General features: G+C 51.6%; 1 protein-coding gene across 9 annotated transcripts in view; it reads left to right on the plus strand.

Moving 5' to 3' along the window:
* The window catches only part of Rph3a (rabphilin 3A), a 122,460-nt gene that overhangs the window by 89,906 nt on the left and 15,028 nt on the right, over positions 1–17,526 (plus strand). For 8 of the 9 annotated variants that reach the window (XM_013503738.1, XM_005403207.1, XM_005403206.2 and 5 more), the window contains 8 exons: positions 5,793–5,922; positions 7,449–7,535; positions 9,171–9,336; positions 10,723–10,761; positions 10,964–11,116; positions 15,500–15,586; positions 16,099–16,161; positions 16,888–17,097. In XM_013503738.1, the coding sequence (XP_013359192.1) occupies positions 5,793–5,922; positions 7,449–7,535; positions 9,171–9,336; positions 10,723–10,761; positions 10,964–11,116; positions 15,500–15,586; positions 16,099–16,161; positions 16,888–17,097 (935 nt within the window). The remainder of the gene's footprint in view (positions 1–5,792; positions 5,923–7,448; positions 7,536–9,170; positions 9,337–10,722; positions 10,762–10,963; positions 11,117–15,499; positions 15,587–16,098; positions 16,162–16,887; positions 17,098–17,526) is intronic. The other variant, XM_005403203.2, reaches the window with a different exon arrangement.

Genomic DNA, 17,526 nt, shown 5'->3' on the forward strand with positions numbered 1-17,526 from the left:
CCGCAGCTGACTCTGGAGAGGGTGCTGAAGCCAAATTTGGACCTGAGCCAGCTGGAAGTAGAACCAGGCAGGCTACGGGGCAAGAGTTGGGCATGGTGTGCAGAACAATGGCCCCCGATGTCCACACTGCATCCCTGGAACCTGTGCTTTGTTACCTCCCATGGTGAAAGGGAACTTATAGATGTGATGGGGACTCTGGAGATGGTGACATGAACCTGGACTTTCTGGGTGGATGCAGTGTCACCCCAAGGTCCTTACCGGTGGGGGGGAGGGCCAGAGTCATCGATGGCTGGGGAGATGGTGCACTGCTGGCTTCAAAGACGGAGGAGGTAGCCATGAACCAAGGAATACAGACAGCTTCTAGAGGCTGCAAGTGGCATGGGAAGAGCTCTAGGCAGAGCCAGAGACCCGCCTCATTCTGCCTGGAGCTCGCACTGCTCCGCGCTTCGGCCTCCATTCAGATGTCCACAAACCAGCTCCAAATGGGAGAGGCGGAGTTAACTCTGCCCTGTCCTTCTGAGACTCCAGATGTCCCTCCAGCCTCACCTCAGCCACCCGGCCCTCCCATCACGCTGGGATCTATTTCTCAAGTCCTCTGTGCGTGTTGTTCCTGCCTTCCCCCAGGACCGTCCTGGATGGCCCTGTCTCTCCGCTGCAGTGTCTCAGAACTGCCCATGCCAGCCCCAGAGGGTGCCCTGTGTGACTATTTAGGTGGCATCTGAGTCCCTCTCTAGAACGCCAGCTCCTTGAGGTTTGTTCCCAGCAGCTCCTGTCTCCCTGGCACACGGCAGGCGGTCCACATGTATGTGTTGAATGCATGGCCAGCCTGTCGACCTCCGTTTGGAAGCAGTGTCAGACCAGTTGGGAGCCCACTTCCCACCACCGCCAGAGGTCACCCATTGTGGCCAGAAGAGGGTGCATGTTTCTTTCTGGTGTCTCTGGAAACATCAGGCGGAAGGAGAGCTGCCCACCTGGCTTCCCTGAGTTGTCCGCACTCGGCCCGGTGAGGGATGCTTTCTGGATGTGAGCGGTCATCAAAAGTTAATGGGCAGGGGAAGGCATAACAAGCGGGTAACAGCTACTTACAGCGTCCAGCTAATCAAGCACCTAATGTGGGCATGGGTGGAGACCCCCGACAGGCAAATAAGACCAGGCTGCTGGTGGGGACTGGCCTCTTAGTCACAGAAGGCCCCTCCAGCTCAAAGCAGAAGGGGAGTCTGGATGTTTCAGCCCCAGGATCTGAGAATCCCTGCGTGTGCCACCATCCCTGCCACCTGGAGGAAGCTCAGGACGCAGCTCATCTAACCCCACAGCATAGAGAACAGAGGTCTTTCAAGGTCATTCATTCACTGAGAGGAAGAATTCAAACTCATGCCTTTGAATCCTTGGCCTACATGGCTCTCTCTTCAAAAATGCACTTTCTTCTCCAATACTAAGTGATAATGTGTTCACGGTAAGAAAATAAAGAGGAGCCCAGCTGATTGGATGTTTAATGTGGGGAAGGGGTGGAGGGATTAAAGGAGGACTGAAAGTTACCCATGGCCACACTACTTGGTGAGAATTACTGTGAATACTTTGATGTTTCCTTTCTGACTTTTTTTAGCGCAATCACTAAAAGTATTCAGATGAATGTGTTCCATCCACAAACTCACTCCCTGCTTGTGGTCCTGCCTCCTGAGTATTTAGATTTCCCCCACCTCAACATAAGGAACGGAGTATTTTCCTATGGGATCTGCCGCCCTACTTTGCCTATTGCAACAATCCTCCAAGTATGGCCAACAGCACGCGAGCTGCAGAGTCAGACAGGGAGCCCCTTTAAAATGCAGCTTCCTGGGCCTCACTCCGATCCCGTGGAATCATCCTGTGACTGTGGAGCTCTCCCCCAAGGGGATCCAGATGTGCCATAAATTTTAGGGACACTCTCCCACGCGGGGGCTCTTAGGACTGCATGCTTAAATGCTAGCATCTGGGCTTACTTAGATCCGTGCCTGAGAGGATTGAGTCACAATCCCGGCGCTGATGTTTTCTTTAATGCTGGCTGATTGACGTAGTCTCCTATGCGCATAGACAGCTCTTCTGCCCACAATGATAAGAGCGAATATTTCTTGTTAGGGTAACAAAGCTGAAATGTTTAATCACCAGGATACAGACCGTGTGTAACCCATGCTCTCCCGTGACACAATGTTAATTTAGCTTCCTGCTGAGCTTTATTTCTGAGCTTAACATCCTTGACTGTTTGGGCCTTTGGTGTCACGGCCCTAGCTTTTGGGGTTCAGAGGGCCGGAAACTTCCTGCTCACTTCCGATCTTAGGTGCGAAAGGAAGAGCGACCCAGGCACAGCCCCTACGCATCCTCTTTATAGTCTGTACCAAATTCCCAAATAACAAGGGCCAGAGAAGGGCCCCCTGAATGAGGGCTTTCACCCACTTCCCATTTAAGGAAAAAAAAAGAAGTACAGCTGCTGCCAGTGTCCATTTAATTTTCAGCAAAAAATTACTATATTTTGTAAAAGGAAATACCACTACTAAAAACAGAATGCTATGAATAAAATGATGTCTTTTGTTTCTAAAGACTATTGGTATAGTAGAGTGGTACTAAAATAATAAAAGTGAGATCCTTCACGGCAAACTTTGGGTGTAAGGTTAGGGGGGTAATCTAGGAGTTCTGTCGGGGTAAATGCTGCAGCTGCAAGGGTTCTTGGGGCAAATGAAATCTGTCGGGCTTGTGTGCCATGTGCAGCTTTTGATGGAAGCTAAGGAGAGCCACTCCGTCCATGCGGGTTAATGGCACCCTGAGGTTATGTGGGGGTGGAGGGGGAGATGGGCATTGTGGTAGGGAAGTGGCAATGAGGCTTTGCGGGTGGTGAGCAGATCTCTGACCTGCATTGTACAAGAAGAGGCAGGGGGCCTGTCTTCTTAACAAAGCGCTGCAGCTTAGCCTTGGTCATCTGTGATGCGCTCTCTTCCCGTGCCACCTTGGACAGCTGGATGTGAGCAGGAGAGTCACAGGCCTTCGTGGAAAACCAAGATGGTTTATTGGAGCCAAAAACTAGATTCCGGCCTGGGGTTTGTGAGCCCTCCAAGCCCCTTACCCTCTCTAGGCCTTGGGGGCCAAGTGACAGAGAGAGAAGAAAGTCTATTTCCTGGCTAGGGCGGTAGATAAAGAGATAGCAGAGAGGAAAAGGCTGTGCCCACGAGCAATGTTCTCATGCACTTCCTTGCCCTCCCTCCCCAAGCCCACCGTGCAGTCTCAGAGTCTCTTTTAATCCTTTAGCATCAAAGGCACCCTGCAGTTTATCTGCAGACTATTTTAAAACCCCACAAACAACTTTGCAGAGAGAATCTAATCCAGCAGCCCAAACAAACAGATGAGATAAACACAAACATGCGCGGGTGAATGGGAGTGCAGGGACCCCTCAGGATCTCACATGCCACCACAGCACAGGGGCTGGGTGGCCCTACAGAATGCCAGCGGTGCTGAGAAGTACAGTTTCACAACCACCGAATAACCCCCAAAGCCCCCTGTTTCCAGGGAAAAGGAGAAGAAGTGAAAATTCAGATTTCTTGGCTTAGTTTTGAGAGTTCTTTAGAGATATATAATGATGTGGGATGCTATTGGATTTCCCAGCCCTGCTGGGCTTCTGAGGTCACAGACTGTGGGCTTGCTCCCAGCTACTACCTCCCCTGTCATCCTACAGGAATCATTTCCCAGGAAGACCCTGGGAGGGTCGGGGAGATGAGGAGAACTGGGAGCAGCAAGCTGCCGTCAGCCCTGCACCCCGACTCCTCCCAGTTCTGTCTGATCTGGGTCACAGCAGAGGTGGAAGAGCCAGGGAGCCCCTGGAGGACTCAGCATGGGTTGTGCGAGCACTAGCAGGGTCCCTTAGTGGCTGCAGCACCCAAGCCCCTCCCCCCGCATCAATTCTCACGCACACGGTGTCCTCAATGGGACACAGACCACAGAGAGGTGCACGGGTAGGGGGGCTCCACTGGGGCCCACTGGCTGGGTCTGGAATAGGGCAATAAATCTTCACTGAAGAGAAGGTCAAGGAAGTGACTTCTAATTGGCAGGAAGTGTTAAAAAACAAACCAAAACAACAACAACAATAAAACCCTGAGCCCAGCGCAAGATGCCCCACAGCTGTAAGGGTTACACAACCACGTGGCCTTGTTATTCAGAGACCCTGGGCCAGCAGCACCCCATGCACCACAGGGAGCCTTCTAGAAGCACTGCCCCTCAGCTCCCTCACTCCAGCCTGGTGCTTAAGAACCTTCTTTCTAACAAGGTCCCCGTGTCAGCTGTGTGCACATCAAGTGTGACAAGCTCTAGTGCAATCACATGCGACTTTGGTTCTAGTTTGGGCTCTGCTGCATCTCAGCTGTCATTCAACTTTCTGTGCCTCACTTTCCTGGCCCGCAAAGGGGCACCGTAACAGGGCCTGCCTCCTAGGGGTGGGTAGCAAGGCACTGCAGGCCACGTCAGCTATGTAAGAAGCCCTATAGGCACATAAGCTGCCTGGTGCCCTGCTCAGCTCTTACTGGGGACCAGTGTAGGAGCAAGCAGCTGTCATTCATTCAGTCACTGACTCAACTGTCATGTAACCCAGGCACAGTGGCACGCACCAGGGATCCCAGCACTCTGGGAAGCAGAGGCAGGAGGATTCCAAGTCTGAGCCCTGCCTGGGCTGCATAGCAAGACCCTGTCTCAAAATAAAAACAAAACAACCATCATGCATCTGCTCTACACTGAGCTGGCCCTGAGCACATCAGGGACAGGGCAGACAAGGTCCCTGGCCTAAAGGCACCCCATAGTCCAGAGGGGGCTGGAGATCATGTCACAATCAGTGAATTATTCAATGTTGGTGATCTGGTTGCATAAAAATGTGACGAGTGCTATGAGGAAGCACCAGGTTTAGTGTAAATAAAATAGTTGGTCAGGGAAGGATTCTAAGAAAAGGTGACACAAGAATTAGAATCTCAAGGCTGAGGAGACCAGAAGCAGGGAAGGTGTAAATGTGTGTGTGTGTGTGACAGAAACAGAGCGCCACGAAAGCCCCATAGAACGGCAAGCCGCCAGACCTTTATAGGGGGCCAGGGTGACACAAAATGTCACCGTGGCTGGGGGTTGGGCACAGATTGTAGAAAGACGTGGAGGCATGTGGGGAGCCTGCACAGGCTCACTACAGCCACCTGGAAGGGAGGTGGCAACGGCTGGCCTGAGGTGGGGACAGAAACGGACCCCAAGTTTTAGGGAGGTAGACCCAGTGGAACTGGGTAATTGGGTTGTGTCCCTGAATTCCAAGTGAGAAGAGGGTCCGGGTCTGGCTTGAGCAGCTTATGTGGGTGGCAGGGCTCTCTCCTGCCCTTGGAAAACAAGGGTCTGGGGTGGGGAGAGAGAAACACCAGGATGGTGAGCTCGGCCTGAAGCACCAGCCTGCTGTGCCTATGAGCACAGCCAGGTACAGGCGCGATGTAGACTCTCCGATAACAGGTCTGGAGCACCAAGGCGGCTCTCTGCGGGGCCATGTGAGGTAGGAAGGACCAGATGGGATTCTTAGTCTGCAGGCACCAGACTGCGCGGACTTTGAGGGGCGTGGGTGCTGAGCAGGGCTTTGGTATCCTGAACAGGTATCAGAGCTTGGAGAGCATGGGCCCTCCTAGGGGAAGGGTCTGCAGCCACCATCAGAGGTCCAAGGGCATGCAGCTCACAGGTTACAACCCTCAGTGTGACCCTGGCGAACACGATGGTGGGCCCTAGTCCTGCAAGCCCCTTACTGCCCTGTCTCCCACCAGGCGCCTGGTAGATCGCCTGGAGAACATGAGGAAGAACGTGGCCGGGGATGGGGTGAACCGCTGCATCCTGTGTGGGGAACAGCTGGGGATGCTGGGCTCTGCCTGTGTCGTCTGTGAGGACTGCAAGAAGGTACCATCGCCCTCCTGCCTCCATTCCTGCTCAACACCTGTGGAGATGCCAAGCTCCTGCTTTGTGGGGCTGCATACCGGGGGGGAGGTCGGACGGGTCGTTGGCAGGACGTGGATTCTCCCTGCCTGCTCCCATGCCCAACTGTCTTCTAAGGTCATCCTGACCCTCGTTCCTTCCCTGAAGTCATTCTAACTCTTATGTTCCCTTGGAACCGACCTCTGTCCAGGATGAACTTGGAGCCTAGGGTGGTAGAGCCTGTGAGTGTCCTGGCTGTGTCTACCAAGTGTATTAGTGATCTTCGCATCGCTGGACCCAACACCCACAACTTAAAGCAGGAGAGGTCTTTTTTGGGTCATAGTTTCCAGTGGGGTCCGTCCATGGTCAGCTGGCTCCAAGGCAGAAATACATGGTGGAGAGGCCTGGTGCAGGAAACTTACTCAACTCCCAGCTGTCAGGAAGCAGAGAGAAAAGAAAGCAGCCGGGGAAGTAGATATACCCCAAAAGGATCACCAGGCTCTTTTCTTCCACCCAGGCTCTATCCCCCAACAGCACATTCAGCCATGAGCTCATTCAGCTGTGAGACTAACAGATCTCATTAAGGGATTAATGTGTTGATGAGTGTAACACTCCAATGATCAAATCTTTTTCCAAAATCCCTACCTCTCGTTACTTTGGGGGGACATGTACATCCTTTCAGCATTGTCCTCCAAGGGGAATGGCGCAAGAGACTTGGGAAGCCTCTGTCCAGCTAAGTTCAAACCCTTGGGCTCTGAGAGCGTTCCTGCTTGGAGGGAAGTCTCTGTGAGCTCTCAGCACTCCTCTCAGCTGTCTGCACTTCACAGAGCCAGGGCAGAGGTACCACTGTCTTTGGGTGTGCCTGATTCCCAGCAAGGGAGTTCCGGTGAGCAACCCAGCTGGGGACAGTCCCTGGGTATGTCCTATTCCATTTTGCATTTAGAACGGCATTTTGGGGAGAGTGTATCTTTTCTGAAAAACATATCTGCTGCAGTCAACCAGACAGTGGGAATTTGTAGCATATTATGTTTCCCTGTTGGTCCTGACGGCCAGGACCTTCAGCCCCAAATACAATATTCTGCCCCAGTTATGGCTTGTACCCAGATAGCTTCTTTCTCCAGGCAGAACTGGGTTTCTCTTCGTGGTCAAGGTTGTCTTGGATCCTTTGGGGAAAGAAAGAGGAAGTAAATGAGTAAACAAAATGGATACATGGTCCTTCCTCTTTAAAAAAGATGTCAATGTCCTCCTCTATGTGATTGCTGAAAACTCAGACCGCACAGGGAATCTTAGAGAGCCCTTTCACCCCTGCTTAGGAAGGACTCGAGTTCTTGTCATGGGAAATAGGAATCAGATTGGAACTGTATTCTAGCTGGCCTTGCTCACAGCAGAAAGGGTGAGGGGGAAGGACAGTTCTAGCTTTTCCCATCCACCAAGAGATCCTGGGGCACCACTGCCACCTCCCAGCCCCCACAGCTCCCTTGAGTATGCCTCGGGCTGTGCTTTGTCCCCAGAACGTCTGCACCAAGTGTGGGGTGGAGACTTCCAACAACCGCCCGCATCCTGTGTGGCTCTGCAAAATCTGCATCGAGCAGAGGGAGGTGAGTGGTCTGATCCCATCCCCCTCCCAACCTTACCAGCTCCCTTTTCCCCCTGGGCCCAGGGACATGGGATAGCATTTTAAGAGTGGAGGGTTTGGGTAGGGTCTTGTGTCTATTTTGTTCTGTTTCTTTCCATTTTGTTTAATTTTGTTTGAGAGAGGGTCTTGCTGTATAGTTTAGGCTAGCTTTGAATTCACTATGTAGCCCAAACTGGCCTCAGACTCATGGCAATCCTCCTGCCTCAGCCTCCTGAGTGCTAGGACTGCAGGTGTGTGCCCCCATTCTCAGCAGGCCTTGTGTCTTAAGGGTTTGGTAAGAAAGGAACTAGCTCAGCTATGAAACGACAGAATGACCTCTGAGTATTCAGATGAATTTCTCTTCTTGTCCTCTGCACCTGTGACTTTCTCCTTCCTCCTCTCTTTCCCTTCTCTCCTAACTCATCACCCTCTGGCTTCCACCTTCACCTTATCCCCATTTCTCACCTTCTACGTCTTCCTCTCCCAACATCTTTTCTTGCTCTTTCCCTCTATTCACATCTCCTCTCTACCCTGTCTTTCTTCAGACTCTCTCCTTCACTTAAGGTGATCTTTTCCCCTGCCCTTCCTGCCTTCTCTCCCTCCCTCATTCTCCCACCTCGCACGCCTTCCACACCTTCTCCTCTGCCCTTTCTCTTTCCTCTATCTCTGGCTCATTCTCCCACAAAACCCTCCCTTTCCTCAGACTTGCTTTTTGTTGCTCGTTTGACCCCAATTTCTGATTTTTTCATCACTCACCCTCTGCTGCACCTTCTTGCCTTTAGGACAATTTCAGTGACCACAACTTTCTGGATATCTGTGAGGGACTGGGCAGGACTCACCCCAACAGGGTCATTGGGCAGTCTGAGAAAGTCTGAGCTGCTTCCAAAGGTCAGGGCAGGGTTGAAGAAAATCACAGTGGATGGAGGAGCTCCCCAGTGCCGGCAGCTGTTATCACCCTGAGACTGAACAGATAGGTGGGGAGGGAGATGCCACAGACTGGGAGGTCAGTGTCACCTGGCCTGACGTTGTCACTGTCTGGCTAGCAGGGAGGGAGCCGAGGGCACAAATGCCATGACTCCTCTGGAGCTCTCCTTGGCCAAATAACCCTAAAGGCAGAGGCCGAGGGTGTCCTCGTACTGCAGCCAGTGCCGCTCAGCTTCCTGGGCACCACGCTGGGTGGGGAACGGTGCAGAATGGACCTTACAGATACACAGAGGTTGTTCATCTCACCACCCTTGGGCACTGCCAAGACAAAAGCCACAGGTCTCGGGGAAGCTGCCCCTTTACAGCTACTGCAGGGCCACCTTTAAGAGGTGGAGGACTACACTGGGGGTGGTGGCACCCACAGCTGAAATCCCACACTTTTAGGAGGCTGGGGCAGGAGGAGGGAGAATTTGAACCCAGCTAGAGCAACTTAGTAGACTCGGTCTCAAAATGAAAAAGAAAAAAGGCTACAGATGTAGCTCAGTGTGAAGGCCCTGGGCTCAATCCCTAGGACCACAAAAAGAAGATGGACGATATCCTACTGTGAGCACAAAGCAAAGATAAATACTGGCTCACAAAAGCAAGAGCAATCACGCTTGGCTGTAGCAGCTTCTACGCCTCTCTCCCTCCCCAGGTATGGAAGCGTTCCGGGGCGTGGTTCTTCAAAGGCTTCCCCAAACAGGTCCTCCCACAGCCCATGCCTATAAAGAAGACCAAACCGCAGCAGCCCGTCACCGAGCCTGCTGGTCCAGAGCAGCCTGCCCCTGAGCCCAAGCACACTGCCCGGGCTCCAGCACGAGGTAGGACGCCACACAGGTGCCTTCTTCAGCACCAAGGACAGATCCTGGCCCGCTGATCTACCTAGAGGGTGTTTGCGATGCCTGTGTCCACCCAGTTAGGGGACAGTCACTCTCTGCACTGGGGCCTAGGGCTGCTTTGTCCCCTTCACGCCTACCATAAACCTTCACCAGGAAGGTAGCACAGGAAACTCCAGCAAAGCTAGGTTGTCAAGAAACCCTTCCTGCCATCCCTGGTGAAATGCTTAGGAGTACAAAAGAAGGACAAATTAAAATACAAATTGAGAGAGCCTCCCTCCACTAAAGTACACCCTAGCTCCTAGGGGGATTGAGACTTGCTGGGAAAGCCTTCCTGCCCTGCAATCCTTTTTCTATCGGCTATAAGCAAGTCTGAAGTTGGACTAATTAAAAGTGAAAAATGAACTGAAATGAATTTGGTAAAAGAAAATTATCACTGCTATTGATATGATCACTATTATATGTGTTATTATTAATTTTTAAGATGATAACTGAGAGAGAGAAATAGCACTTTAAAAAAATCATAATAAAAACATGGTTTAATTGGATTAGACCTCTTGGACTGACCAGATAAAGCCTTTGCAATAATTTCAACTGACATTAAGTAATCAAATCTAGTCTCAATGGCAACTCTGGAGCTGAGCTCAGATTGTGATTCTGAAAGGAGGGTTGTTAAGTTGAAGTTCTCAAAAACGGGAGCATCAGCTGGGCACGGTAGCGCATGCCGCTAATCCCAGCACTCTGGGAGGCTGAAGCAGTAGCATTACAAGTTCAAGCCCAGCATGAGAAACTTTGTAACTTAGCGAGAGGCTGTCAAAATTTTTTCAAAAAAAATTTTAAAAGCTCAGGAATGTAGCTCCATCTGAAGGCCTCGGGTTCAGTCCTCAGTACTGGAAAAACCAACAAACAAAAAGAACTAAGCACCACCTGTGTCCCTCCTAGGATGATTTTTCAAGGTACCTAGCACGTGTGGTGTGCGGTGCCCAAAGGCGTTCAGCAAATGCTTTCTTCCTGGCGAGGCACCAGCGGGCCCCACTCCTTGCAGAGAGTTGCCAAGTTCTCCGCAGATGTGGCGTCCCAGAGAAATGCCCGGTTTCTGCATTAGAGCACCCTCTTTCCTGGTCATGCGTTACTCCCTCCCAGCTGCAAAGACTGTACAACAGAGCTGTTCTTTTTCTAAGTCAGTGTGTGCTCGTAGGTGCTTGTATATGCAAAGGGAATAAAACTAACTGTAACCGCAAGCTAGCTTAGGGGCAGGCAGGGAGGGGCTTCATTTTTAAAATGTTTTTAGGAGGGGTAGATGAGCCCCTCTATGGGCCTCATAAGTAAATACTCTCCAGACAACATTGTCCCTTCCCCCTCTTTCCCCAGGTGACACTGAGGACAGGAGGGGCCCAGGTCAGAAGCCAGGTGGGTTCTGCTGACTCTGTCTTAAGCTTTGTTTGTTTGTTTGTTTTTCTCCTGTACCGGGAACCGAACTCACAACCTTGCACTTGCCAGGCAGGTGCTTTGCCGCTGAGCTAAATTCCCAGCCCTGTCTTAAGCTTTGGAACGGAAGTCCTCCCACCCCATTCCCCTAGGGTCTTTATTCAATCTCCGCTCTGCCCTACAGGTCCCGACCCGGCCTCCGCCCCTGGCCGAGGAAGCTATGGGCCTCCCGTGCGCAGGGCCTCGGAGGCGCGCATGACGTCAGCCACCCGGGACTCCGAGAGCTGGGACCACGGCCACGGAGCGGGTGCTGGAGATGCCAGCCGGAGCGTGGCAGGTGAGGGAGGCCGTGAATCCAGATGGGCACTAGAAGAAACCGAAAGAACCAAGAGGGGAAGGTTTTCATTTCTTTATTGACTCGGTATTTATGGAGCACCTACAGTATACTGTGTTGTGTTCCAGATGCTGGTTCTACTCTACGGTAGAGGAAAGACAGGATTCATACAGTTTTGGTTATGTTCTTTCCTTGCTCTTAAAAAGAAAGCACATATTTTTGCTTCACTTCCTCCTAGAAGCTGGGGAGAATGTCCCTTGGCTTTGAGCAAAGTAAGGATGCCTTGTTCTGAAGAAGGGGCTTCTGCTCTCCCAGGAGACGTGTGGGTCAGCATGGCTAGGATGTCACTGACAGGTGCTGTCGTTGTCCCCAGCGTCTCTGGCTCTCCAGGGCTGGGATTAGAAGGCAACAGAGCGCACTGGCCAGAGTCCTTGGTCCATGGACCTCGAAGGAAATGTATGCTTGGTTGGGAAATCCATGTTTCATAACCCTGGCCCTGAGCAGCTCTGCTGCATTTACAGCGAGGGACTGAGTCTGGGTCTAAGTCGCATTAGCTGAATGTTTCAGCCTCCTGTTGTGTTCCGGTCTTTTCTTCCTAAACTGTGGTTCCCGACTTATCACCGCAGTTCCCAGCGGGGCATGCGCCATCTGCCGCCCAGACCCCCTGAGGGACTCATGGTTTGTGGACAGGGAAAGGTGGATTCCTAGGTCTGCAGCACCACATAATACTTATTGAATGCTTGCCTTGAACCAGACACTGTCCAAGCTCTTAACATGTATTATCTCCCTGAATCCTTGCCACAACCCCAAATCCAGGGCTGAGACACATTATTTCCATTATACAAATGGAAAGACTGAAGCTCAGACAGGTGAAACCAGCACTTTCCCTGTCACCCAGCTGATATTTGGTTAAAATGAGAATTAAACTCGTAGTATCCAACCCCAAACCCTGTACTTCTGCTTTTCTCTTTTAGAGGTAAAGTTTTTATTGGCAGTGCTTTTTTCTTTTTCTGAACTTGCCATTAAAATTTCCCTTTGTTTTCCTCCTGGAGTTTTATCATTTCAGCTCTTGCTTTTGGTTCTTTATCATTTATATATCCAACTCTTGTGCTCATTTTTGTGTATACAATCCAGCAGGGCTCAGCTGCATACTCTCACTGCTGTAGAACGATCTCACTGTCCATCTCCAGAAACTTCTCATCTTTCCAAGTAGAAATCTTGTGTTCACGAAACAATAGCACCCCATTTTCCTCTCCCCGCAGAACTGCTACTCTCCTGTCTATCTCTATGACCTTGAGTATGCCTGATGCCACACTGAAGTGGAATCATACAATATTTGTATGGCTTATGGCTTATTTCACTTAGCATAACATCTTTAAACTTTATCCATGTTGTAAAATTACATAACCGTAAAAGGGGGGAAATTGTGTCCAAATTTGCCCACTCTTCTTGATTATATAATATTCCATCATGTGGATATACCATGCTACCTATCCACTCATCTATTCACGGGCATTTAGCTATTGTGAATAGTGCATCTGTGAAAACGTACAGATATCTTTTCCAGTGTGTCAAGTACATACCTACAGGTGGCAGTTCTGTATGTGATTTGTTGATGATTAACATGCTATTTTCCCCAGTGTGTACACCGCGATCCCACCCCGCCAACAATGCATATGGTTTCCAGTTTCTTTGCATCTTTACCAATAATTGACATTTTCTTGTTTTTTATTTGTTTGCTTTTTGTCTTGTTTTTAAGTGACAGCCATTCCAGAAAGTATAAAGTGGCCTCACTGGGGTCCTGTGGACTTGGCTTGCCTCGTCCTAAAGGCCAGAGATGTTGGATATCTTGCCATGCATCTCCTGGGCCTCTGTATATCTTCCTGTGGAAATGTATACTTGAACTCTTGGCCCATTTTTAAAGGCTAGGCTTTTCTCTGTTGTTGAGATATAAGAGTTCTTTATAGATTCCGGTATCAATGCCTTAGCAGATGCATAATTCATGAATGCTTCCACCCTTTCTGTGAGTTGCTTTTCTCTTTGATAGTAGGGTCACTTGACACACAGAAGTCTTTGACTCTAATGAAGTCCAATTCATCTACTTTTTCTTTTGCTTCCCCTATTTTTAGTGTTATATCTAAGCCATCCTTGCCATAACAATTTCCTTTTATGTTTTCTTCTAAGACCTTTATAGTTTTTGCTGTTATGTTTGGGTCTTTGATTCACTTTGTATAGTGCAGCTGTGAAAATGATGTACAGATATCTTTTCCAGTGTGTCAAATACATACCTACAGGTGGCATATAATTTTTGTATATCAAGTTCTGTCTTTTAACCACTATATTATCTTGCCTCTTGAGGGAAAAGACACTTGGGACATTCCTGAGTGAGACTTGGGTCTTCTGTCCCTCAAGAGCCATGAAAATGTTCCCCTCGTCTATGATCCCTCCACTCCTTCCCCGCTGCACCGCAACCTGATCCACTGTTCCTTTCTCTGAGTCGCCAGAAAACTGAGAGTGGGGCCTGAGGTAGAGCTTACTGCCGTCCAGAGTATCAGAAGCCTCAGTCTCCCTCCCCAGTCCAATACCAGCTAGGGATGTCTCTCTATTCATTCATTATGTTTCTCAACATTTATTGAGCATATACTACAATCTTAGCTCTCCTTATTTCCCAGCCTATGCTAAGATTCCTGGTTGGTTATAGGTTCTCAAAGATTTGCAGATTTGAATGGCTATCTCTTTTGTTTGTTTTGCTTTGCTTTGTTGTTTTTTTGAGACAGACTCTTTTTATATAGTTCCCTTTGGCCTTTAACTCACTATGTAGCCCAGGCTGCCCTCAAACTCACCGTGATCCTCCTGCCTCAGCCTCCTCAGTGCTGGGCTTATAGGTATGCCCTACCATGCTCAGCTCAAATAGTTTTTTTTTTGTTGTACTAGAGATTGAACCCATGGCCTAACATACGCCACTGAGCTACACGCCAGCCCATGAATGACTAGTAATAGCAGCTCAAATGTATTGAGCACCTACTCTGCCCAGGCATGAGATTAAAGCCTTTGCATGTATTATCTCACTTAATCTCATCAAGGTAATTGTCATCATCATCCTCCTCCCTCAGTAGGTAAGGCAGAGCGGGGCACATGCCCAAGGTCATGTGGAAGTCATGGCCTGGCTGGTGTTTGAACCGGGCAGTTCACATGCAGAGGCCAACTGGAGGGGCAGAAAATCCGGTGAAATCCCTTTGGTCCAGGCTTAATCCTGGAGTCCCAGCGTCCACCCTCATGCAGTGTGGAAACCCCATGAAAGATATCCCGAGATGGGCTTGACCATCCGCTGCTTCCACGCCCTGTTGTGGGGAGCCCATAAATCACCAAGCAGCCCGTTCTATTGTCAATGGGCCCCAGTGTCACTGGCACATTGCTCATTTGACAAGTATTTATTCAGCGCCCACTGTATCCCACGCCACCACCTGGCCATCGTTCCAGACCTTAGGAGCTCACAGTCTGGTGAAAGGAGAAGCTAAGTAACCTAGACATGACAACGGGGTGGTACAACCACCATAACAGACGCTGACCATGAGGACAGTGAGGGGGACCACAGCAGCTGAAGTCCAGACCCTGGCAGCACTCCAAGCCAGCCACAAGACGTTGGGTGAACCCCTTCGCCCTCTGTGGGCGTTGTTGTTCCTGCTCTGTGGAACAGAGCTCTGAGGGCACCTGGCTCCTGGGGTTCCAGGGCAGAGATTGGGTAAGTTCTCCCACACGGAGCCCCAGGCGCAGGTTAGGCACTGGACACATGCGAACTCCTTGCTGCGAGAGGCAGGCAGAGCTGTCAACTTGAGGAGGCACCTGAGGTTCAGAGAGGGCAAGTGAGCGGCCCAGGTCACACAGCTTACAAAGGGGGAAGCCAGGATCCAAGGCCGAGTCCATGTGGTGATGACCAGATGGAGTCTTCCTGTAATAAAATCATATCACATCTGATGTGCTGAATGCATAGAACACAGTGACCACTGCATTGCACAGCTGTCTTCTCCTCAGCCCTCTGGGCAGGTGCTATTATCCCCATTTGACAGATGAAAAAACTGAGGTCCAGGGGAGTAGTTTTTAGTGCAAAGTCATACAGGTGGAGGGAAGTAAGATCACAGAGCTTGTGGATGTTAGCAGGCATGCTATGGCTGGGATTTGCCTGTGGAGCCTGAGTATTAAAAAAGACAAGAGACAGGTGCAACGGTGCAGACCTATAATCCCAGCTACCCTGGAGGCAGAGGCAGGAGAGTCTCAAGTTTGATGGCAGCCTGGATAACAAAGGCCCGGAGCAGCCCCAAACATGGGCATACAAGTGTGCATGTGCCGTGTGACTCACGACTGCTGTTTGCCGTCTTTGCCGCGCAGGTTTGAGACGCACTAACTCGGTCCAGGCCTCCCGCCCTGCCGCGGCCTCGGGGCCCAGCCCAGCACCTCCTCAGCCTGGGCCACCAGGTACCTGCCCCACCCACCACTGTGTCCCCAAGTGTCCCAACGTGTGTTCCCAATCCCTCCGGGCCGCTTTTCACCCTAAAGAACTGCTGGACCTTGAGCAAAGCTGCAGCTGCGGCTGAGGCTTAAACTCTTCCGCAGCGGCGCCGGGACAAGCGATGCGGACTTAGGGCCGGGTGGGGGAGGGGCAAGGGGGCAGAAAGGAGGAGAGGAGAGGGAGGAAGGGGGAGGAGAAGGGAGGAGGGAGTGTCCTGGCCCCGGAGGGAGGGGAGAGTGCTCCACTCAGGGTCCCCACCTGCAGTGTCCCCGGAGGACTCGCAGTGCTGGAAGGGCCCCCAGGGTCGGCATGAACCGGGCCCTTCTGACCCCCAGTCCCCTACGGGACGGCCCCTGCAGCCCCGGGGACCTCCGCACGGCTCCCTGGATCCCGTCCACCCCCATGCCCGGAGTGGGGAGGGCCCGGCACCGCATGTCGTGGCCCTCCCTACCGTCCACTGTCCCTTTCTGCCCGTCAGGGCCGGCAGGGGGCGGCAGAACGGCTCCTGGGCCCGCGGGACGCTGTCCAGACCAGAGAGCAGGCGAGTGTGCGCTTCCTCCCAGCCGGGGGGTCTGGGACACCACCTCCCAGGGACAGAGGGGGAGCCTTGATGCCCAATCCCCCGCAACTGTACTAACGCTACGTAGAAAATGCCAACCCCGAGGTGGCCGGGAGTGCAGACGGCTGGCTCAGGCCCTGCTCCTCCGCTGCTTGGCTGTGTGACTGGGACAGTTGCTGAGCCTGACCGTCTGTGTTTCCCTATCTGTAAAGTGAGACAGATATGAGGCCCAGCCTCACGGGGTGTGGGGAGGATTAACACAGGAAGGACCTCAGCCTGGAGCCAGGAACGTGTGCAACAATCCCTGCATCATCTGTCGTCATGGCCACAACATCCTCACTGCTTCCTGCTACAGATATCAGATCACTATTTAAAATCACCCATGCAACTTCTGCATTGCCTTTGGGTATCATGAATCCCGTTCTACAGATGGGGTAACTGAGGCTCAGGGACATTATTTAACTTTCCCAAGGTAGCACAGCTGAGTTTCAAATGCAGGCTGTCTGGCTCAAGTCTATACTGCTCACCAGCCCCAGTGAAGGCTGTATTGGCAACATCTCAGTTGCCTCGGCTGTCGGACACGGACCCCAAGGCTCTGCTGCCGGCCACTAATTCTGCATGGGGCCAGGGAAGTTGCATTTTGCAAGCTTCCCTAGTTGCTCCAGGGATTCAGCTGCCTCTTTCTTGTCCTCTCCTGTGTGCCTACAGAAGTGGCTACAGGTGACCCTGGCTATCTGGGGGCCAGTGCCCCAGCCCGGGAGGAGAGGACAGGGGGAGCCAGGGAGGAACAAGCAGCGCCACCCCCGGGACCCTATTCCCAAGCATCTGCCGCTGTCCCCCAACCTGCCACCACAGCCCGCCCGCCGCCCCCGGAGGAGGAGGAGGAGGAGGCCAACAGCTACGACTCAGATGAAGCAAGTACGTACAGAATGAAGTGGCCCTCAGCCCCTGGGGTACCCCGGCCCCTGTATGTCGAGACCGGTCAGCACGCTAAAGCCGTGGACGTAACCTTGTGTTCACAAAGCAGCATCAGCATTGTACAGAATGGGGACTACATGGTGTGGTCCCTCCTGTAGTAAAATACATGACGTCAGAGTTACCAGTTGAATCATTTTTGTTGGTGTTGTTGCAGGACTGGGGATTGAACCCAGGGCCTTTGCACTGAGCTATGTCCTCAGCCCTTTTATACTTTGAGACAAGGTCTCACTAAGTCAGTAAGTTCCCCAGGCTGGGCTCTAACTTGTGATCCTTCTGTCTCAGCCTCCTAGAGTGCTGGAATTACAGATGTGCACCACCATCCCCAGCTCATTTTAATCATCTTAAAGATTTCAATGAGGTGGCGTTGCC

This window comes from Chinchilla lanigera, unplaced genomic scaffold, assembly GCF_000276665.1.
Source record: "Chinchilla lanigera isolate Chin_1 unplaced genomic scaffold, ChiLan1.0 scaffold00081, whole genome shotgun sequence".
NCBI lineage: Eukaryota > Metazoa > Chordata > Mammalia > Rodentia > Chinchillidae > Chinchilla > Chinchilla lanigera.